This window comes from Protopterus annectens, chromosome 15.part0 (assembly GCF_019279795.1).
Source record: "Protopterus annectens isolate FY-2018-M chromosome 15.part0, PAN1.0, whole genome shotgun sequence".
NCBI lineage: Eukaryota > Metazoa > Chordata > Ceratodontiformes > Protopteridae > Protopterus > Protopterus annectens.
The window spans coordinates 459698342-459714635 of record NC_056749.1 but is presented as its reverse complement, the minus strand read 5'-3'; the positions used below and the strand labels follow the sequence as shown (position 1 = coordinate 459714635).

The 16294-nt window shown below is 42.9% G+C and overlaps 1 protein-coding gene across 1 annotated transcript in view; it reads right to left on the bottom strand.

The window, feature by feature from the left end:
* Positions 1-494: 494 nt before the first annotated feature.
* LOC122789760 (heat shock factor protein 3-like) overlaps positions 495-16294 on the bottom strand; it is a 1295435-nt gene continuing 1279635 nt past the window's right edge. Inside the window, exon 10 of the mRNA XM_044057197.1 lies at positions 495-762. Within this exon, the coding sequence (XP_043913132.1) occupies positions 513-762 (250 nt within the window). The 3' untranslated portion in view covers positions 495-512. The remainder of the gene's footprint in view (positions 763-16294) is intronic.

Sequence of the window (16294 nt, the reverse complement as noted above, 5' to 3'; positions counted from 1 at the left end):
TTTTTTCCTTTTCAGAGTGTTGTCTGAATGTGTGATTGGCATTGTAGCCTTGCAATGATGGGATGCTTTCCACAGCCTTAAACCATGTCTCTTTAACTGTACAGATGTTAGCATTCCACATGACAAGGAGAACTTCCAGGGTGTGCATTTCTTGTAAAGACTCCTGGCATTAAACAGTAGTATCTTCAGCTTGATATTACAAGAATGTTTACCTTGGTAGGTCTGTTGGTTTGGCACTACCTAAAACAGGGCACTATGGGGGTGGCAAAGGACAGGTAAACAAACATGCTACCAATACTATATCCATATTAACTACAATTCTGAAAATCTGTACACATTTATTAGGATACACGTTTGAAGATAATTAACATCACCATGGCTGCATTTATTCTTGTTTTTCTCTGTGAATGTATTTCTTATTATTTAAATTTTTTACTAGGCAGTTTACACGTTTGCAGTAAGTGAAATACTGAGCTTAAAAAATTAATTGAAGTATATAAAGACTGAAAGATTTACCTGTCAAGCGTGAATTCATTTGTTCTGGCAATGTTCTCATTTAAAATAGAATCTATAACTGAGCCAGCATCTTCAGTGCTACCAGATGGAACCAATATGCCTTCAGTGGCATTGTTTAATCCACTGTCCTTTGCAGTAGAGCTTAATGCAGCAGCTGTGGTACTGGGTACATTCTTTTCTTCTACTACTTCAGTGTGGGATATTTCACAAGCAGGTATAACTTGCATTAGACCTGAAACACTATCCCTGTGAGAAATAAAAATAAGAAGTGGCCAGCAAGCACAACATTTTGTTTACTACACAGGCATTTAAGACTCTGCATCAGAATGTTCCATGGAAGAATTAAAATATGAAAAATAATAAAATAAAAAACTTGCATAAAATCAAAACAAAGGCACATTACCAAAAAATACACACTGTTAAGCAGCTGTAAAATCATTAAGTGGAGCCATAAAAAGTACAGTTGTGTACACTTACCATAAATGTAGATGTTCGAGTGTATTCACTGTTGCAGTCATTACATTTGGGTAATCTGCTGGCAGGTTGCCCTCAGTTGGCCTGAATTCCAAAGTCTTGGGTCCTGCGTCGGTTGCTGTCTCCTCTTCCATGACGTCAGGTCGTCAGGGGTATAAAACAAGCAGCCGACACCATTTTCTTTAACTTTTTTTGCCCCAGATGTCAGGTGCCCCCATAAAGTTAGCAAAAGTATGTGTGTGTGTGTGTGTGTGTGTGTGTGTGTGTGTGTGTGTGTGTGTGTGTGTATATATATATATATATATATATTATATATACATGTAACAATACAAACTTTACCTTCATCTACAAGCAAATACACCACATAGGTTGTAGAAGATCGTGAAGGAAAGATAAACTCCAGAATTAAGGGCGGGTAACCTGGACTGCAACAGTGAATATACTCGAACATCTACATTTATGGTAAGCGTACACAACTGTACTATGTTCTTCGTGTTTCACTGTTGCAGTCATTACATTTGGGTAGAATCCCAAAGCTATGAATGGGAGGCTGGAGCTAAACAGCATTAGGGGTGGCTATAAGGCCTTGCAGAACTGCAGTGGCAAAGCCTGTCCTGGACTTAGAGTAGAGAGGCAAATGATAATGCTTTGTAAAGGTGTGAACAGAACTCCAAGTAGCAGCCTCTAGAATGTCTTTGGTTGGTAGTCCTCTGAGAAAGGCTGCTGAAGTAGCTGCAGCTCTGGTGGAATGAGACCCAATGCCCTTGGGAACAGGTTTGCCATGGTGTAAGTAGCAGAAACGAATGCAGTGGCTTATCCACTCTGAAATAGTCTGCTTGGAAATAGCCTTTCCTTCTGATCCTGCAGCATATGTCACTAGTAATTGCTCAGTTTTTCTTAGAGCTTTAGTCCTGCTCAAGTAGAATCTTAGCTGTCTGTGTACATCCAAGGAATGCAGGATTCTCTCCCACTTATTCTGTGGATTTGGATAAAAGGTTGGCAGAGGAATAGTTTGGTTAAGAGCCATGCTGGAAACCACCTTAGGCATAAAAGAAGGATTGGTCCTCAGACACACACACTGTCTGGGTAAAATATGATAAAAGGCTCCACAGCCATGAGGGCCTTGTAGCTCAGAGACTCTTCTTGCTGAAGTAATTGCTAGGAGCAGAGCTGTTTTTCATGATAAGAATTTTAGATCTGCAGTAGCAGCCGGTTCAAATGGAGGCAGGGTGAGCTTTGCCAACACATAATTGAGGTCCCATGCAGGTATTGGTGATCTTTTGGGAGGTCTTAAATTTTTGGCTCCTCTAAGATACTGCTTTAGTAAAGGATGAGAAAAGATTGGTGGCTCTGTATTGTAATGAGCTGAAATGGCAGAGGCATGGATTTTTATTGATGAGAAAGATAGGTCTTTTTCTAGCATCTCAGTCAAGTATTGTAATATCTGAGGAATATTTGGTTTTGCTGTATCAGTTTCTTGTGCTTGATTCCAAGCACATAATCTCTTCCATTTATCTGCATAAGATTTTCTAGTACTAGGCCTTCTGGCTTCCAAAATGACACCCATCACAGCTTTACTGAGAGGTGTTGGTTGCATAATTACATGATCAGCCATGCTGCCAGGTTCAGTGTTTGGAGCCGATTGTGCAGGATCCGATTGTTTTGCTGGGACAGTAATTGAGGTCTTTGAGGTAAAGTCCAAGCTGGGTATTGAGACAAGTTCCTTAGGATTGGGTACCAGTATTGGCGGGGCCAGTCCGGGGCAATTAGTATCACCTTTAGTTTCTCTTGTCTAACTTTTAGTAGGACCTTGGGAAGAAGAGGCAGAGGAGGAAAGGAGTAAACTGAATGATAGGGTGCCTACTTTCCATGCTTGTCTGTGATAAGTTCTTGTGCAGAATGTTTTCAATTGATCATTTTGAGGAGAGGCAAATAGATCTATGTCCGGACTCCCCCATTTCTTTGTTATGCTGAAGACTTGTGGATCTAGTTTCCACTCATGAGGGTCCATAAGGTTTCTGCTTAAATCGTCTGCCAGAGTATTTTCTTTTCCTGGTAGGAATTGAGCTTGAAGATGTACTTGGTAAGTCAAAGCTGTGTCCCACAGTACCATGGCTAGTCTGCAAAGGGGGTATGAGTGTGTGACCCCTGCTTGTTTATATACCACATAACCGTGGTGTTGTCCGTCTTTATCAGTAGTTGTCCTGGATGAAGTAAGTCCTTGAAGGCTGTCAGGGCATTTTGAACAGCTAACATCTCTTTTTGGTTGATATGCAGATGCATTTGTTTTGGGGTCCATATGCCCTGAATGCATCTTCCCGCCAGGTGGGCCCCCCCATGCATAATCTGATGAATCTGTTGTTAAGGTTTGGCTGGCAGGGGGTAGAGTGAATGTCCGCCCCATGTTTTGTTGACATGCCTTTGCCCACCATAGAAACTCCTGTTGTAGGCAGGGAATGAGAGGAATCATTGTTTCCAGACTGTGACAATGTTGACTCCATAAACTTTTTAGGTACCACTGAAGTTTCCTCATATGCAGTCTTGCATATGGAATCAGTAGGATGCAGGATGCCATCAACCCCAAAGCCTGCAGAGTTTGTCTTGCAGATAACTGGGTTTTTGTTGCCATCAGTTTGAAGTAAGTAGTCAGTTGCCTTTGTTTGTCTGGCATGAGGAAAGCCATCTGGGCAGTTTTATTCAAGATTGCACCCAGGAATGTTATCTTTTGAGAGGGTACCAGTTGTGATTTCTTTTTGTTTATTGTGTACCCTAGGTATGTTAGAAGCCTTTTCACAAACGCCAGGTGCTGAAGAAGAATGTCCTTGCTCTATGCTTAGATGAGACAGTCGTCCAAGTAAGGATATATTTGTATACTTCTTTGTTTGCATAAAGCAATTACTGGTGCCAGGCACTTTGTAAAGACCCTGGGCGCAGTAGATATGCCAAAGGGCAGTGCAGAGAATTGGTAATGCATTAAGCCAGCCTTGAAACGGAGGTATCTTCTGCACGATTCCCTTATTGGGACATGCAGGTATGCCTCTTTTAGGTCTAATGTCACCAGCCAAGCATTCTTGCCCAGCATGGGCAGAAGCTGCTGCAAAGTTAGCATTCTGAATTTTGGAATGTCCAGATATGTGTTCAGAAAATTGATAAATCCAGTATTGGCCTCCAGGCCTTGTCCTTTCTGGGTACCAAGAACAGTCTTGAGTAAAAACCTTGTCCTTTTTCCTGTTCTGGTACTGGCTGAATAGCTCCCATATCCATGAGGGACGTAACCTGTTTCTGTGCCTCTGCCCATTGATTTTTTGGCAGATCTGGCCAACCGTTTGCCATTGGCAGAGTATGGAAATGGAATCTGTATCCCTGTGACACTATGTTTAGCACCCACTTGTCCTGGGTTATTAACTGCCAATTTTGAGCAAAAAGTGCTAATTTTCCCCTAAGGGTGCTGCCAAAAGGTAAGTGCTTGGTGATGGCAGAGGGAAGTCATTGGGACTGTTTTCTGTAGGGTTACGCTTTATCCCCTCCAGATTTGGAGGTGGAAGCACCCCATTGCTTTGACCTGTAAGAATCTTGTGCCTGGTATCTAGAACCTTTAGGGTGTCTGGATTTGCCCCTTTGAGCTCTTTCGGTCACAGGAAAGGACCAGTTTTTTGTAGGCCACTGTCTACTGAATCTTGGTGGCTGCACTTGTAAGAAGTCTTTTACAGTTTGCATAGACTTAGCTTTGTCTTCCATTTTCTTTAAAACCTCTTCTGCCTTAATATCAAACAGTATCATGCTGTAAAGGTGCATCCAGTAATTTAGCTTTAACATGATTAGGCAAATTTTGCTTTTAGCCAGGCATGCCTCCTAATCACAGATCCAGTAACTACGGCCCTGCAGGAGGCCTCTAAGGAATCAAAACCACATTGCAAAGCATGCTTTCCAACTTGTTCAGTTGCATGCAATAATTCCTGCAATTCTTTATTTTCTGAACATTCAGAAATCAACATCATTTTCTGTTTCAGCAATCCCATAACATGTTGTTGATACTTGAGCATATAAAACTGGCAGTTTAAGGCTCTAATTGTCAAGGTTGCAGATGTATAAACCTTCTTTCCCCATCTATCCAGTGCCCTTGAATCTCTGTCAGAGGGGGTAGGATTTTTTGCTGTTGAGGCCTTAACTCCCTTTGGACCATGTGTAATAGTTTCAGGGTCAGCTGCAGGGTTTCTAAATGAAAATTTTGTGAGTCAAGGACCCTGTAATATCGGTCAGGCTTGCTGGGAGCCAGAGGTAAGGAGTCAGGAGTCAGGCTTGACTCCGAAAACAAATCACCCACAACGTCTAAAACAGGGGGTATGGCTAAAGGCCTGTGCTGAAGGAGGAGAAGGAAATCCCTGAGCCTCTTTTTTTAGTCTAAGAAATCTTGACTCTCCGAGTGAAAATGCTCCCACAAAGTATGCAAGGTTTCTCCAAATGAATAATCCTCAAGGAGGTGATGCAGATGGGATAGATTCCTGTGCATCAGAATCCTCATAGGGAGGTACAGATAATTCCTGATTAGAAGAGGAATCGGAAGAAATAGAAACCTGATCTGAAGATTCATAATCAGTGTCTTGCCTAGGCCTCTTATCAGGAGGGGGTTGGGAACCCCTGATCGTAATTAGGTCTTCAGCCATTTTGATCATCTGTTTTTTGGCATAGCGGCCTGTGCCCATGGCTCATGTGTTGTTTTTTCAGCTTTAGCAGTTGCTTTTGTCTTTGGTTTTGCAGCTGTCATCGGTTTTATATAAAAATGTTGAGGCCTGAATACACCCTCAGAAGCCGGTGCCTGCTCAACGGCTCCGGACCTATCCAATGGAGTGACATCCACGGGTACAATACTTTGAGTATCTCGCGGCATGCCGGACTCCACATGGGTCTCGGTAGGGGCCTGCAACTCGAAAGTAGCAGGTATCAGGGGCTGCCAAAGCGCCTCACTGAGTACCGGCGACTGGCTTAGGAGAAAGCTCTGTCATCAGTTTTGGACCTCGACGGTTTGGCTCTGTCCTTTTCTTTGCGTTTTTTGTGTACTCCGGTAGTCGGACTGCTATCTGACGACATTTCAGGGTAGTTAAATCTGTTTCCAAAATATTTTGAGGCAAAAATATACCAACGCTTAATAGTGCATTGGTTAAATCTAGCACAAAACCGACAGCCAGGCATGCTGTGATCAGGGCCTAGGCAAGGAATACAGTACAAATGGAAATCCTTATGAGGTATTTGCTTCCCACAAGTAATACAATTATTAACTTTTTCTGACATCGGTATGGAGCAAGAAAAAAGTTTCCCCAATGGGGTACTTAGCTTTAGTGAAGACTTCGGTTCTGAAACTCAAAAATTTCAGGAGTTGGCCAACCGGCACTTGTGAACTGCTTCTGCTTCGGGCACCGCGCGGCAAGAAAGACTAAAGAAAATGGCGTTGGCTGCTTGTTTTATACCCCTGACGACCTGATGTCATGGAAGAGGAGACAGCAACTGACGCAGGACCCAAGATTTTGGAATTCAGGCCAACTGAGGGCAACTTGCCAGCGGATTACCCAAATGTAATGACTGCAACAGTGAAACACGAAGAACATCTCATAATTGCAAAAGTGACTTTGGTACATTTATAATAGAAAACACACTAGTTATGTTTCATACAATAAACATTTTAACAATTATTTACTCCACTTCAAAAAAAATGCTCCAATTCTACAGTCCCTTAAATCTCATTCCACCTTCTTCTCCAGAATGTTATTCTGCATATACAGTGCTTGCTAATTCTACTTACTTCTATGCAAGTTGCTCCTTCACTTTTCTGAAGATTCCACTGCCAGTTCTTTTATCTCCTGTATAACATTTAGCACTTTAGTTACAGCTGGTTTAGATTTCGATTTTCTTTCTAAACTAATTGCTTTTTTGGCATCCTACACATAGCAGGGCCTTACGATGTCTAGGCTGATGCTGAGTCCCAGCTCAAAAGAATCACGGACTTAGTTACAACCATTTGCTCCCCTAATATTTCTGAAAAGTATTTTATAGTGAGACTGTTAAAATCTGCCAACTCATTACACTCCTACAAAGCATGTTCCCAATTACCTCTCCCTTTTTCATTAGGCCTCCAGCATCCAATGACTACTGAATCAGAATCAGAATCACATTTACTGGCCAAGTATGCACGCATACAAGGAATTTGACTCCGATTTCAGTGATTCTCCACGTAGGAATTATATAAATAACATACATACATACAACTACAAGATAAACAACATACATACAACTATTAAGAACAAGACAAAAAGGCAAATATACATATACATAAAAGGTGCAAAGTGCAACTCAGTGCAAGAAATATTGAAACAAACTCTGAAAGAAACAAGCATTAACAATATGTAAACAAAACTGCAGAATCCTCGGAGGCTTGGAAAAAAAATACCCAAACCTAATAAGCTGAGTTAACAGTTTATAAACTTGATGGCCTGTGGAAAGAAAAAAGAAGTTATGTACTCGCCACAACATTCCATGTTTGTTGTCCATCTCGCCCTTCATTCTTACTGGTTCAGAGCCAATCCTCGGCTCCAACTCGGCTGACTACACTAGCTCGAAGTCTTTCACTTGGCTCGTGGCTAAATAGGTATCCCATCATACAGTGGTGCAATTCCTCAGATCTTGTTTGCTGCCAATCATAACAATATGTCTACATTTGTCCTGCAACATCAGGTATAGAAATAACAAGGAAACTCAGAGGAGCTCCTTCACTAAAGAAGAAAGATCTCATATCTAAGTCCTCAAGGAGCCCTTGGCTGGGGGAAGGTGGGAGGGTCGTAAGAACGAAGGGCGAGATGGACAACAAACATGAAACATTATGGTGAGTACATAACTTCTTTAGGTTATGTTGTCCTATCTCGCCTTCATTCTTACTGGTTGGGACAGCATCCCTAGCACCATTTTCCTGGGTGGCTCACGGGAGTATACATTTGAGCACAGTGGAACCCAAGGAAAGCCCTGTCCCTGGAGGTCAAATCAACTTTGTAATGAGTAATAAAAGTATGGGGTCTTGCCCAAGTAGCAGCAGCACAAATACCGTCCACTGATAATCTGGCTAGGTAAGCAGAGGATGTTGCTAAGGCTCTAGCTGAGTGGGCTCTAACTTTGAATGGTAAACTCCTGTTATTTGAGGTGTATTTAAAGGTAATGCAATTTGAGAGCCAATTTGAAAGCATAACTTTTGAAACTGGCACGCCCTTTTTTGCTTCTGAAAAGGAGATGAATAATTGATCTGTTTTCCTGAAATATTTAGTTCTATGCAGATAAAACCTAAGTTGCCTATGCACATCCAGTTGGTGAAGTTTGTACTCTACCTTGTTGCTATGATTAGGAAAAAACATTGGGAGCTCAACTGACTGATTCAGATTGGTTTGGGAACAAACTTTTGGTACAAAGGATAGATTAGTTTGCAGAGATACTCTATCTTTATGGAAAATCAAATACGGTGGCTTGACTGATAGAGCTTGCAACTCCAAGACTCTCATAGGTTCATAGGTTCATACTAGGCTATCTGTCCTAGGGCATTTATAAGCCTAGCCAGAGTATGTTTGGCTTTCATACCCATTTTTAATTAATTTTGCTATGTGCCCTTTTTTTGAGGTAGTATACTGTAGTGCTGTCTAACAACTGAGACACAAGGAAGTGATACGTAAACCTATGATGATCATCCACTCATCAAGATTCCTCCCTCAGAGAGAGTCTCACACTAACCTCTGCCTAACCTGGACTGGGATTTTATTCCATAGTGAAGGGAGCCTCTGGGTTATGTCCCTCAGCCTCAGCATGTTTATTTCAGTGCTGAGGTTCAAGTCTCGAGCGTGTAGCTCGATGGACGATGATATATGGATTTTTTGAGTCCCAGCATGTCCCGGGATTCCGCATGGCCTTGCAGGCACAGGTCAGGCACTCACAGACGGCTGAGCATTAGCTGATGCCACTGAGTAGAGCTGGAGTTTCTTTAACTTGGCATCTGTGACCCCTTTGATTGAGTCTTTGTGAGGTCTTTTTTGGGTCTTTTGCAGTATGCAGGTGTGTTTGCTAAGGGCATTGTACCATTTTGGGGCACCGATTTTGGGCCTGATGAGGATGAGGGAAAGAGGCCGGAATGACCCCTAATCTCTAGATGAGACCCCTTCATGATTATGTGGGCTATATCAAATGTTTCTAACCACTTTGGCCACGTGGTTGTTATGAGAGGTGGTGATCAACTTGGGTGGGATTTTCAGGTATCAAATTCTTCTTCTGTGTCCCTAATATTTGTGGGTATGTTGTAATTTTGTTTTGTTTTTGGTAATTTGGGAGCACTTTTTGGTGTTTGGCTTTTGGCTTGAGCGGCTCAGCCTGGTTTCTATTGTCTGTTTCTATGAGCCCTTTTGTGAGCTTACTGTTTCTGGCTGGAGGATAGAGGAATGCGTTCCAGCCAGTCATCATCTGGCCGTGTTCCTTGCAGATGTAATGGCTACTAGGAGGATAGTTTTCCAAGAGAGAAATGATGATGAGGGTTCAAAGGGAGGTAAGGTTAGGTGCCTCAGGACAAAATTCAGATCCCATGGCGAGAGAGGTACTTTTATGGGAAGTCTCAATAAGCAAGTGCCTTTTAAGAATGCTTTACACAATTTGTGTGACATCAGGTTAGGAGTGTATTCACCAATGTGAAAATAAGACATTGCAGCCAGTTGAACTCCAATTGTAGCTGCTGCAGAACCTTGCTGGAAAAGTTCTGCAAGAAATTCTAAAACTGAACTAACTGGGGCAGAAAAGGGATCAATGTTTCTTGGTTTTGCCTAGTAGGAGAACCTCTTCCATTTACTAGACTATAACTTACTGGTAGAAGCCTTGTGAGAGGATACCAAAATGTGTTTTACAGCTGGTGTGAAGTCTTAAAGCCTAAGTTTGGAAGTGGAGCAGTCAAGCTGTCAAACTGAGGGTTTGGAGAGCAGGAGAAGTGATCCTGATATATGGGTCAGAAGGTCTGGAACTGGGTCCAGAACCCATGGTTTCTCCTGTAGGTTAGGCCAAAGAGTGGGGAACCAAATCACCAATATAGAGCAATGAGAATCAGCCTGCTTCACAAGGATTTTGCTTTCTGAATGACTTTGGGTATCAGGGGAAAGGGGGAAGGCATACAGAAGTCCCGTGGGCCAATCGTGAACAAGTGCATCTCTCGGTGTCTCCCCCATAGGGGGGATTAGGGCAAAGTAGCTGCTGCATTTGGTATTCATGGGAGTGGCAAAAAGATCGCAGCAAGACTGGACCCATCTTTGGAAAATCTTCTCCGTTATGTTTTGGCTTAAAGACCACTCGTGAGACATTAATATCGCCCTGCTGAGTTTGTGCACTATCACGTTGGATTTCCCCAGGATATGCGTTGCTACCACAAAATGTTGGGAAGAGAATGGCCACTGCCATACTTTCAGCGCTTCTTGAAAAAGTGGGTATGACCTAGTTCCTCCTTGTTTATGTACCAGACTACCAACATGTTGTCTGACTGGATTGCAATCGTGAGTGCTTGCAACGCTAGAAGCACTGCTCTCATCTCTACAACACTGATGTGCAAATGGGCCTCATGTTCTTACCATGTGCCCTGGACTGTTCTACCCAGATAATGCCCCCCCCCATCTGGGAGGCGTCCATAGTCACCATAGCTACAGGTTGTTGTGGCACAAAAGGTCGCTCGATAGTCACGTGGTCGGACTGAAGCCACCATGGATCATCTATCTTGCATGACTCTGTATTTCTGATTTGGTGAGGCATGGGAAGTTCTTGTAACGACCACTGTGCAAAAAAGGAGCCATTGGAGAATTCTCATATGCACCCTGGCTAGAGAAATTAGGGTGATCGTTGAAGCCATGATTCCTAGGACTTTCAAAATTGTTTTTGCTTTCACCTTGTTTCTGTGTAGAAGGTCGGTTATTTGTTGTTTGAGAACAGAAACTCTGTCAAGAGGCAGATGTGCCATCATGGAAATGGTGTCGAGATCTGCGCCTATGAATGTAATATGTTGACAGGGCAACAAGGCAGATTTTTGTAAATTCACTGTTATGCCTAACTGAGAACAGATTTGAAGTGCAGTGTCTCTCACCTGTTGAAGTAGATGCTTGGTGATGGCAGTTAGGAGACAGTCATCTAGGTATGGAAACACTTGGAACCCTAGATATCTCAAGTGGGCTGTGACTACTGCTATGCATTTGATGAACACACTGGGGGCTGTAGTGAGACCAAAGGGCAGAGATCGAAACTGATAATGAATGGCTCCCAGACAGAAGTGTAAATGACTCCTTGATGCTCTGCCCATTTTTATGTGGTAGTACGCATCTTGGAGGTCTATTGAGCACATCCAATCGTCTTTTCCTACAAAGGGAAGAACTGGCTGCAGTGTCACCATTCGGAACTTGGACTTCTTCATGGATTTGTTTAGTTTGCTGAGGCCCAATATGGGTCTCCAGTCCCCTGTTCTTTTTGGCACTAAAAAGAATCTTAAGTTCCGAATCCTATTTGGTCTGCGGGGACTTTTTGGATGACTCTTTTGACTAGCAAGTTTTGAATTTCTACAGTTGTTTTTTTTCCTTTGACTGGGTGGAACATCTGGGATTGTTCTGATCTGTGGGACAGGATGGCAAAAGGGAATGGAATAACCTCTGGATATTATACTTTCTATCCACTTGTCTCTTGTGATATCTCGCCATGCTTCTGGGTACAAAGTTAACCACCTCAGACTCCCTCCAGAGTAGAGTAGATGGGCCTCCTTTCAGGACTGCTAGTACGGTCGGCCATGAAAGGAATCATGGTATTGCCTCCCCCTCTGCCCCTGGGGAAGGGTTCACCTTGTGCGTCCTGAAAAACTCCCTGGGATCTTTTGAACCACATTTTCTCACTCTTCTGACCTTTAGGGTAAGGTCTTGAAGGTACGGAAAAATGTACTCCAACGGCAGAGAGAGTTTTCTGTTCCAGCTAGCATCTGGTGAGTGTGTCCTTGAATTTGGGTCCAAAGAGTGAGGAACCATCAAAGGGGGTGTTGACAAAAAATGACTTGAAATGCTCCGCAAAGTTACATAAGCGCATTAAGGAGTGTCTCCTCAGGGAAACTCCTGAACCCACAGCTCTGCTTGCTCCATCCACTGCATAGGATATCAGTCTCATGGAGAAGTTAATGATGGAATTTAAGGTAGATAGCTAAGAGGTTATCTTTTCTAAGACCCTTGCAGCTAATGAACCTTGGAAATACTTCCTAACTCCTTCAGGAGATCTCTTTGTAGTCTCAAAGTGTGTAAGGTAGTTAGGCGATCTAAGGGTCACTGATGAAAAAATACACTTCCCATATCTCGTCCGAGCGTCCTTGTTCGGTGGATGGACTGACGAGGATGTTTCAGAAAGTTCCTTCTTGGTGGCTGCTGCCACCACAACAGCATCTACAGCAACACCTTTTGTGAGAAAATCTTTTTTTAGATGGAGCTGATAAGAACTTATTTAGCCTCCAAGGGACTGGCTCCATAGTGTCTTGGTGACTCCCATGCCTTTCGACTAACCAACTCCAATAGCTCATCAAAAGGCAGAGACACCCAGGAGGCTGAAGTCTTAGATCCAAAAGCCTTCAGATACACGGACTCCTCATCAGAAGGGTTGATGGTTTTCCAGCCACGTCTCTGTTTCAGGATTTCTAAGATATTTGCAATGGAGATATCTTCACAGGACGACTGTATGGACCCTTCTGACTCCTCGAAGTCAGTGTCAAAGGTAACGGACTCGTCAGGGGAGTCTATTTGCTTCCTCTTTCATGTTTTCTTTCGAGGAGCCTCCTCAGAAGGGTATTCTGGTGAGGTCTTGGAAGAGCGGGGTTCACCCAATGGGACTTTCTGAGGCTTTGAATCTCTGCTGTCTCGTGGATGGCGTGGTGCCGAGACAGAAGCCGATGCCTTGGGGGGAAGAATACCAGTATCCTTGTGTAGAACTGTAGGTGGGGACAGCACACTCCGCATCAACTCGAAGGCAGATCCCCTGGCTCCGAGGACACCTCCATTTCTGAGGAAACAGAGGGAATCCCCGGCTCCACAGAGATCAGCTCAGAGCATGATGTAGGAACTGAGCTCAGCCATGCCGAAGCTCTGACAGGTAAACTCGGAACCGAAGAAACTCAGGTCTGAGTGTCCCCTGGAGCCGACCGGAGAACTTCGGCTCCTAGACACCCCAGAAGGCAATGAGTGTGTCGGAGCAGGGATCAGTTCCAAAATCTCCTGGAGGGGTCTCAGAACCGAAGAGTCTACAGCAAGTAGTATCTGGCATTCTGGCTCTGAAGATACAGCTTGGCTTGGAGGGGGAATAGTCGTGGATGTAATGGTTTTGGACGGCTCCGAAACTGGTTGTGTCAGAACCGAAAACAATTTAGCCAGCGCTGGCAGCTTCAAAAGTCTGCACACCACCTTGTCCACATCATCGTCCGACAAGCTCCTAGAGGACCTGGAGAAGAGGGTTGGTAAGTGAGATCTCTCCAATATGGGAGATCTCAAGTTAGGGGAGACCAGTATTAGTTCAGTGGATCGGCTCCGAAAAGTAGTCTTTTTCGGCTCTAAAGACTGTGGAGCCGAAAGACTTGATTTGTCCAACTCAATGATCTCCCTCGGTTCTGAGGGCTGTGGAGCCAAGGAGATTGATGTTTCTGAAGTTTCGTCCAATTTTTGAGGTGGTTCCAAATGAGCTGAAGAAGAGGGAGATGGTCTTTTCATAGGCATGTCACCTTTAGAGAATGGGGACTTATTTGAAGAACATGTACTCTGTAAAGCTTCATCAAAAGAAGTTGTCAGGAGTCCTTTGAGAATTAGCTTGTTCTATTTTTCCTGTAAGACACAGGAGCTGAAAAAGAATGTCAGAATGTACATGTCTCTTGGAGGTGAATGGCCCCCAAACAATAAACACAAATATTATGCCCATCAGTAATTGACATTTTTTGCGAACATTTCTGGCACTTTTTAAAGCCAGATGGCTTAGGTTCCTTCTTTCTGATTTCCTTACACATTATAAGAAGGAAACACAACTACTAATACTAAAAAAGAAGAAAACGCTAACTACACCTCTATAGAAAAAACTAACACATGCAATACTTAAAAATTCTAGTAACACACTATAATAACACAGCACATCTATTGAAAAAAGAAAGGAACAGCTTGGCCCTCTAACTTAAACGGACCTAGTAGAGCTACAACAAAGGACACAAAAGACAAACGGTCTAAGTTAAGTGAGAACTTGGCTCTCTAACTAAATGAGCTAATACACGCAGAGAAGGGAATACACACTCTAACCAACTACTCTACAGAAAAAGGTTGACGGGAAAAGGGAAAAATGGCCTTGCGACTAACGATGGCCAACAAGTAGACACAGTAGCAAGATTAAACTGCACACGCAAACTACAGAAGAAAAACTATCTAAATTGCTCAAGCTAGACTAATTCTGTACATTACAGCTAAAGACAAGAAAAAATACAGCCAAGAAGAAAGCATTCAAACTCGAAAAGCGGCAAACGAGATCTGGGGAATTACACCATTGCGTGATGGGATACCTATTTAGCCATGAGCCAAGTAAAAGACTTCGTGCTAGTGCATTCATCCAAATCGGAGCTGAGGATCGGCTCTGAACCAGTAAGAATGAAGGTGAGCTAGGACAGCACAACATCTATTCTTATACCTGCCTGTTTTGGTGCGTATTAATCTATAATGCCTGGCTGATGGTAATAGTTTAAAAAATTGGTGGTCTGGATGTGAAGGGCCTGTGATGACTTTTCCCTGCCCTTTTCATGACTCCGGAATAGCACAGGTCCTGTAAGGAGGGCAAACTAGCACCAATGATATTCTCAGCAGACCTGACTATTTGATGTAACCTATTTTTGTCATAATTAGACAGCGATCCAAATCATACTGTTATGGAGAACAGACTCAATGACTGCTGTAGAGAACTGAATAAAAAGTTCCATTGGCTATCGCAGAAAGTACATTCACTGTTGTGCCTTTTTTATGATGGACCCTACATTGGTCTCTCACTTCAAGTCCCGGGAGATTACAGATCCCAAAAACTTGAAGGATTCCAGAACTGAGACAACGATATTAAATGTAAAGAGGGGGGATAATATTGTAGTACCCCTCCTAAAGTCCACTGTCATCTCCACAGTTTTATGAGTGTTCAGTTACAGACTACTCTGTCCACATCAAAGGGCCAGCTGCTCAACCTCCTGTCTGTATTCAGACTCATCACCATTCCTGATAAGTCCAATGATAGTTGTATCGTCTACATATTTAATAAGTTTGACAGAGGGGACCTTAGAGGCACAGTCATTAATGTAGAGGGAGAATAGCAGTGGGGACAGCAAACATCCCTGGGGGGCACCGGTACTAATTGTGCGATAGCTAGATGCAAATTTCCCCAGTTTCATCTGTTGTTTCCTACTGGTTAGAAAATTGCTGATCCACTGACAGGTGGAAGTAGGAACAGAAAGCTGAGAAAGTTTCAAGTGAAGAAGTTCTAGAATTATTGTATTAAATGCAGAACTGAAATCCACAAACAGAATCCTAGCATATGTCCTTGGGTTGTCAAGATGTTGCAAGATATAGTGCAGGCCCATATTAACTGCATCATCCACTGGCCGGTTCTCTTGATAAGCAAACTTAAGGGGGTCCAATGAGGGAGGTGTAATATCATTCAAGTGAGCTAACACCAGCCTCTCAAAAGTCTTCATGACCACTGATGTCAAAGCAACAGGCCTGTAATCATTCAGTCCTGTTATAGTGGATTTTCTAGGCACTGGAATGATTGTGGCTTGTTTGAAACATAAAGGAACTTCACACAGATCTAATTATTTATTAAAAATCCGAGTAAAACCAAGAGCCAGTTGATCATCATGTTTTTTAAACAGGAGGGTGAACCTCTGGACCAGATGCTTTCTTAATTTGCTCTTTTAAAAAAAAAAATGATACACATCCTCCTCAGACATAATTAATGTAGGCTGAATGTGAGAATGTGTGGAAGAGAGAGTCATACAAGTCTAAACACTGACAGAGCTGGTAACTGTGTCATTTGTAGCCTCAGGCTTATCAAACCTGTAGTAAAAAGCAATGAAGTCATCAGCCAGCTGGTAATTAGCTGCAGTGTAGGGGATGATTTCCTGTAGTTTATAATGTTTTGTAGACCTTTCTACACTGATGCAGGATCACTGGCTAAAAACAGTTTTTTTCAGATTTTTCAGAATAGTTATTTTTAGCCACTTTAT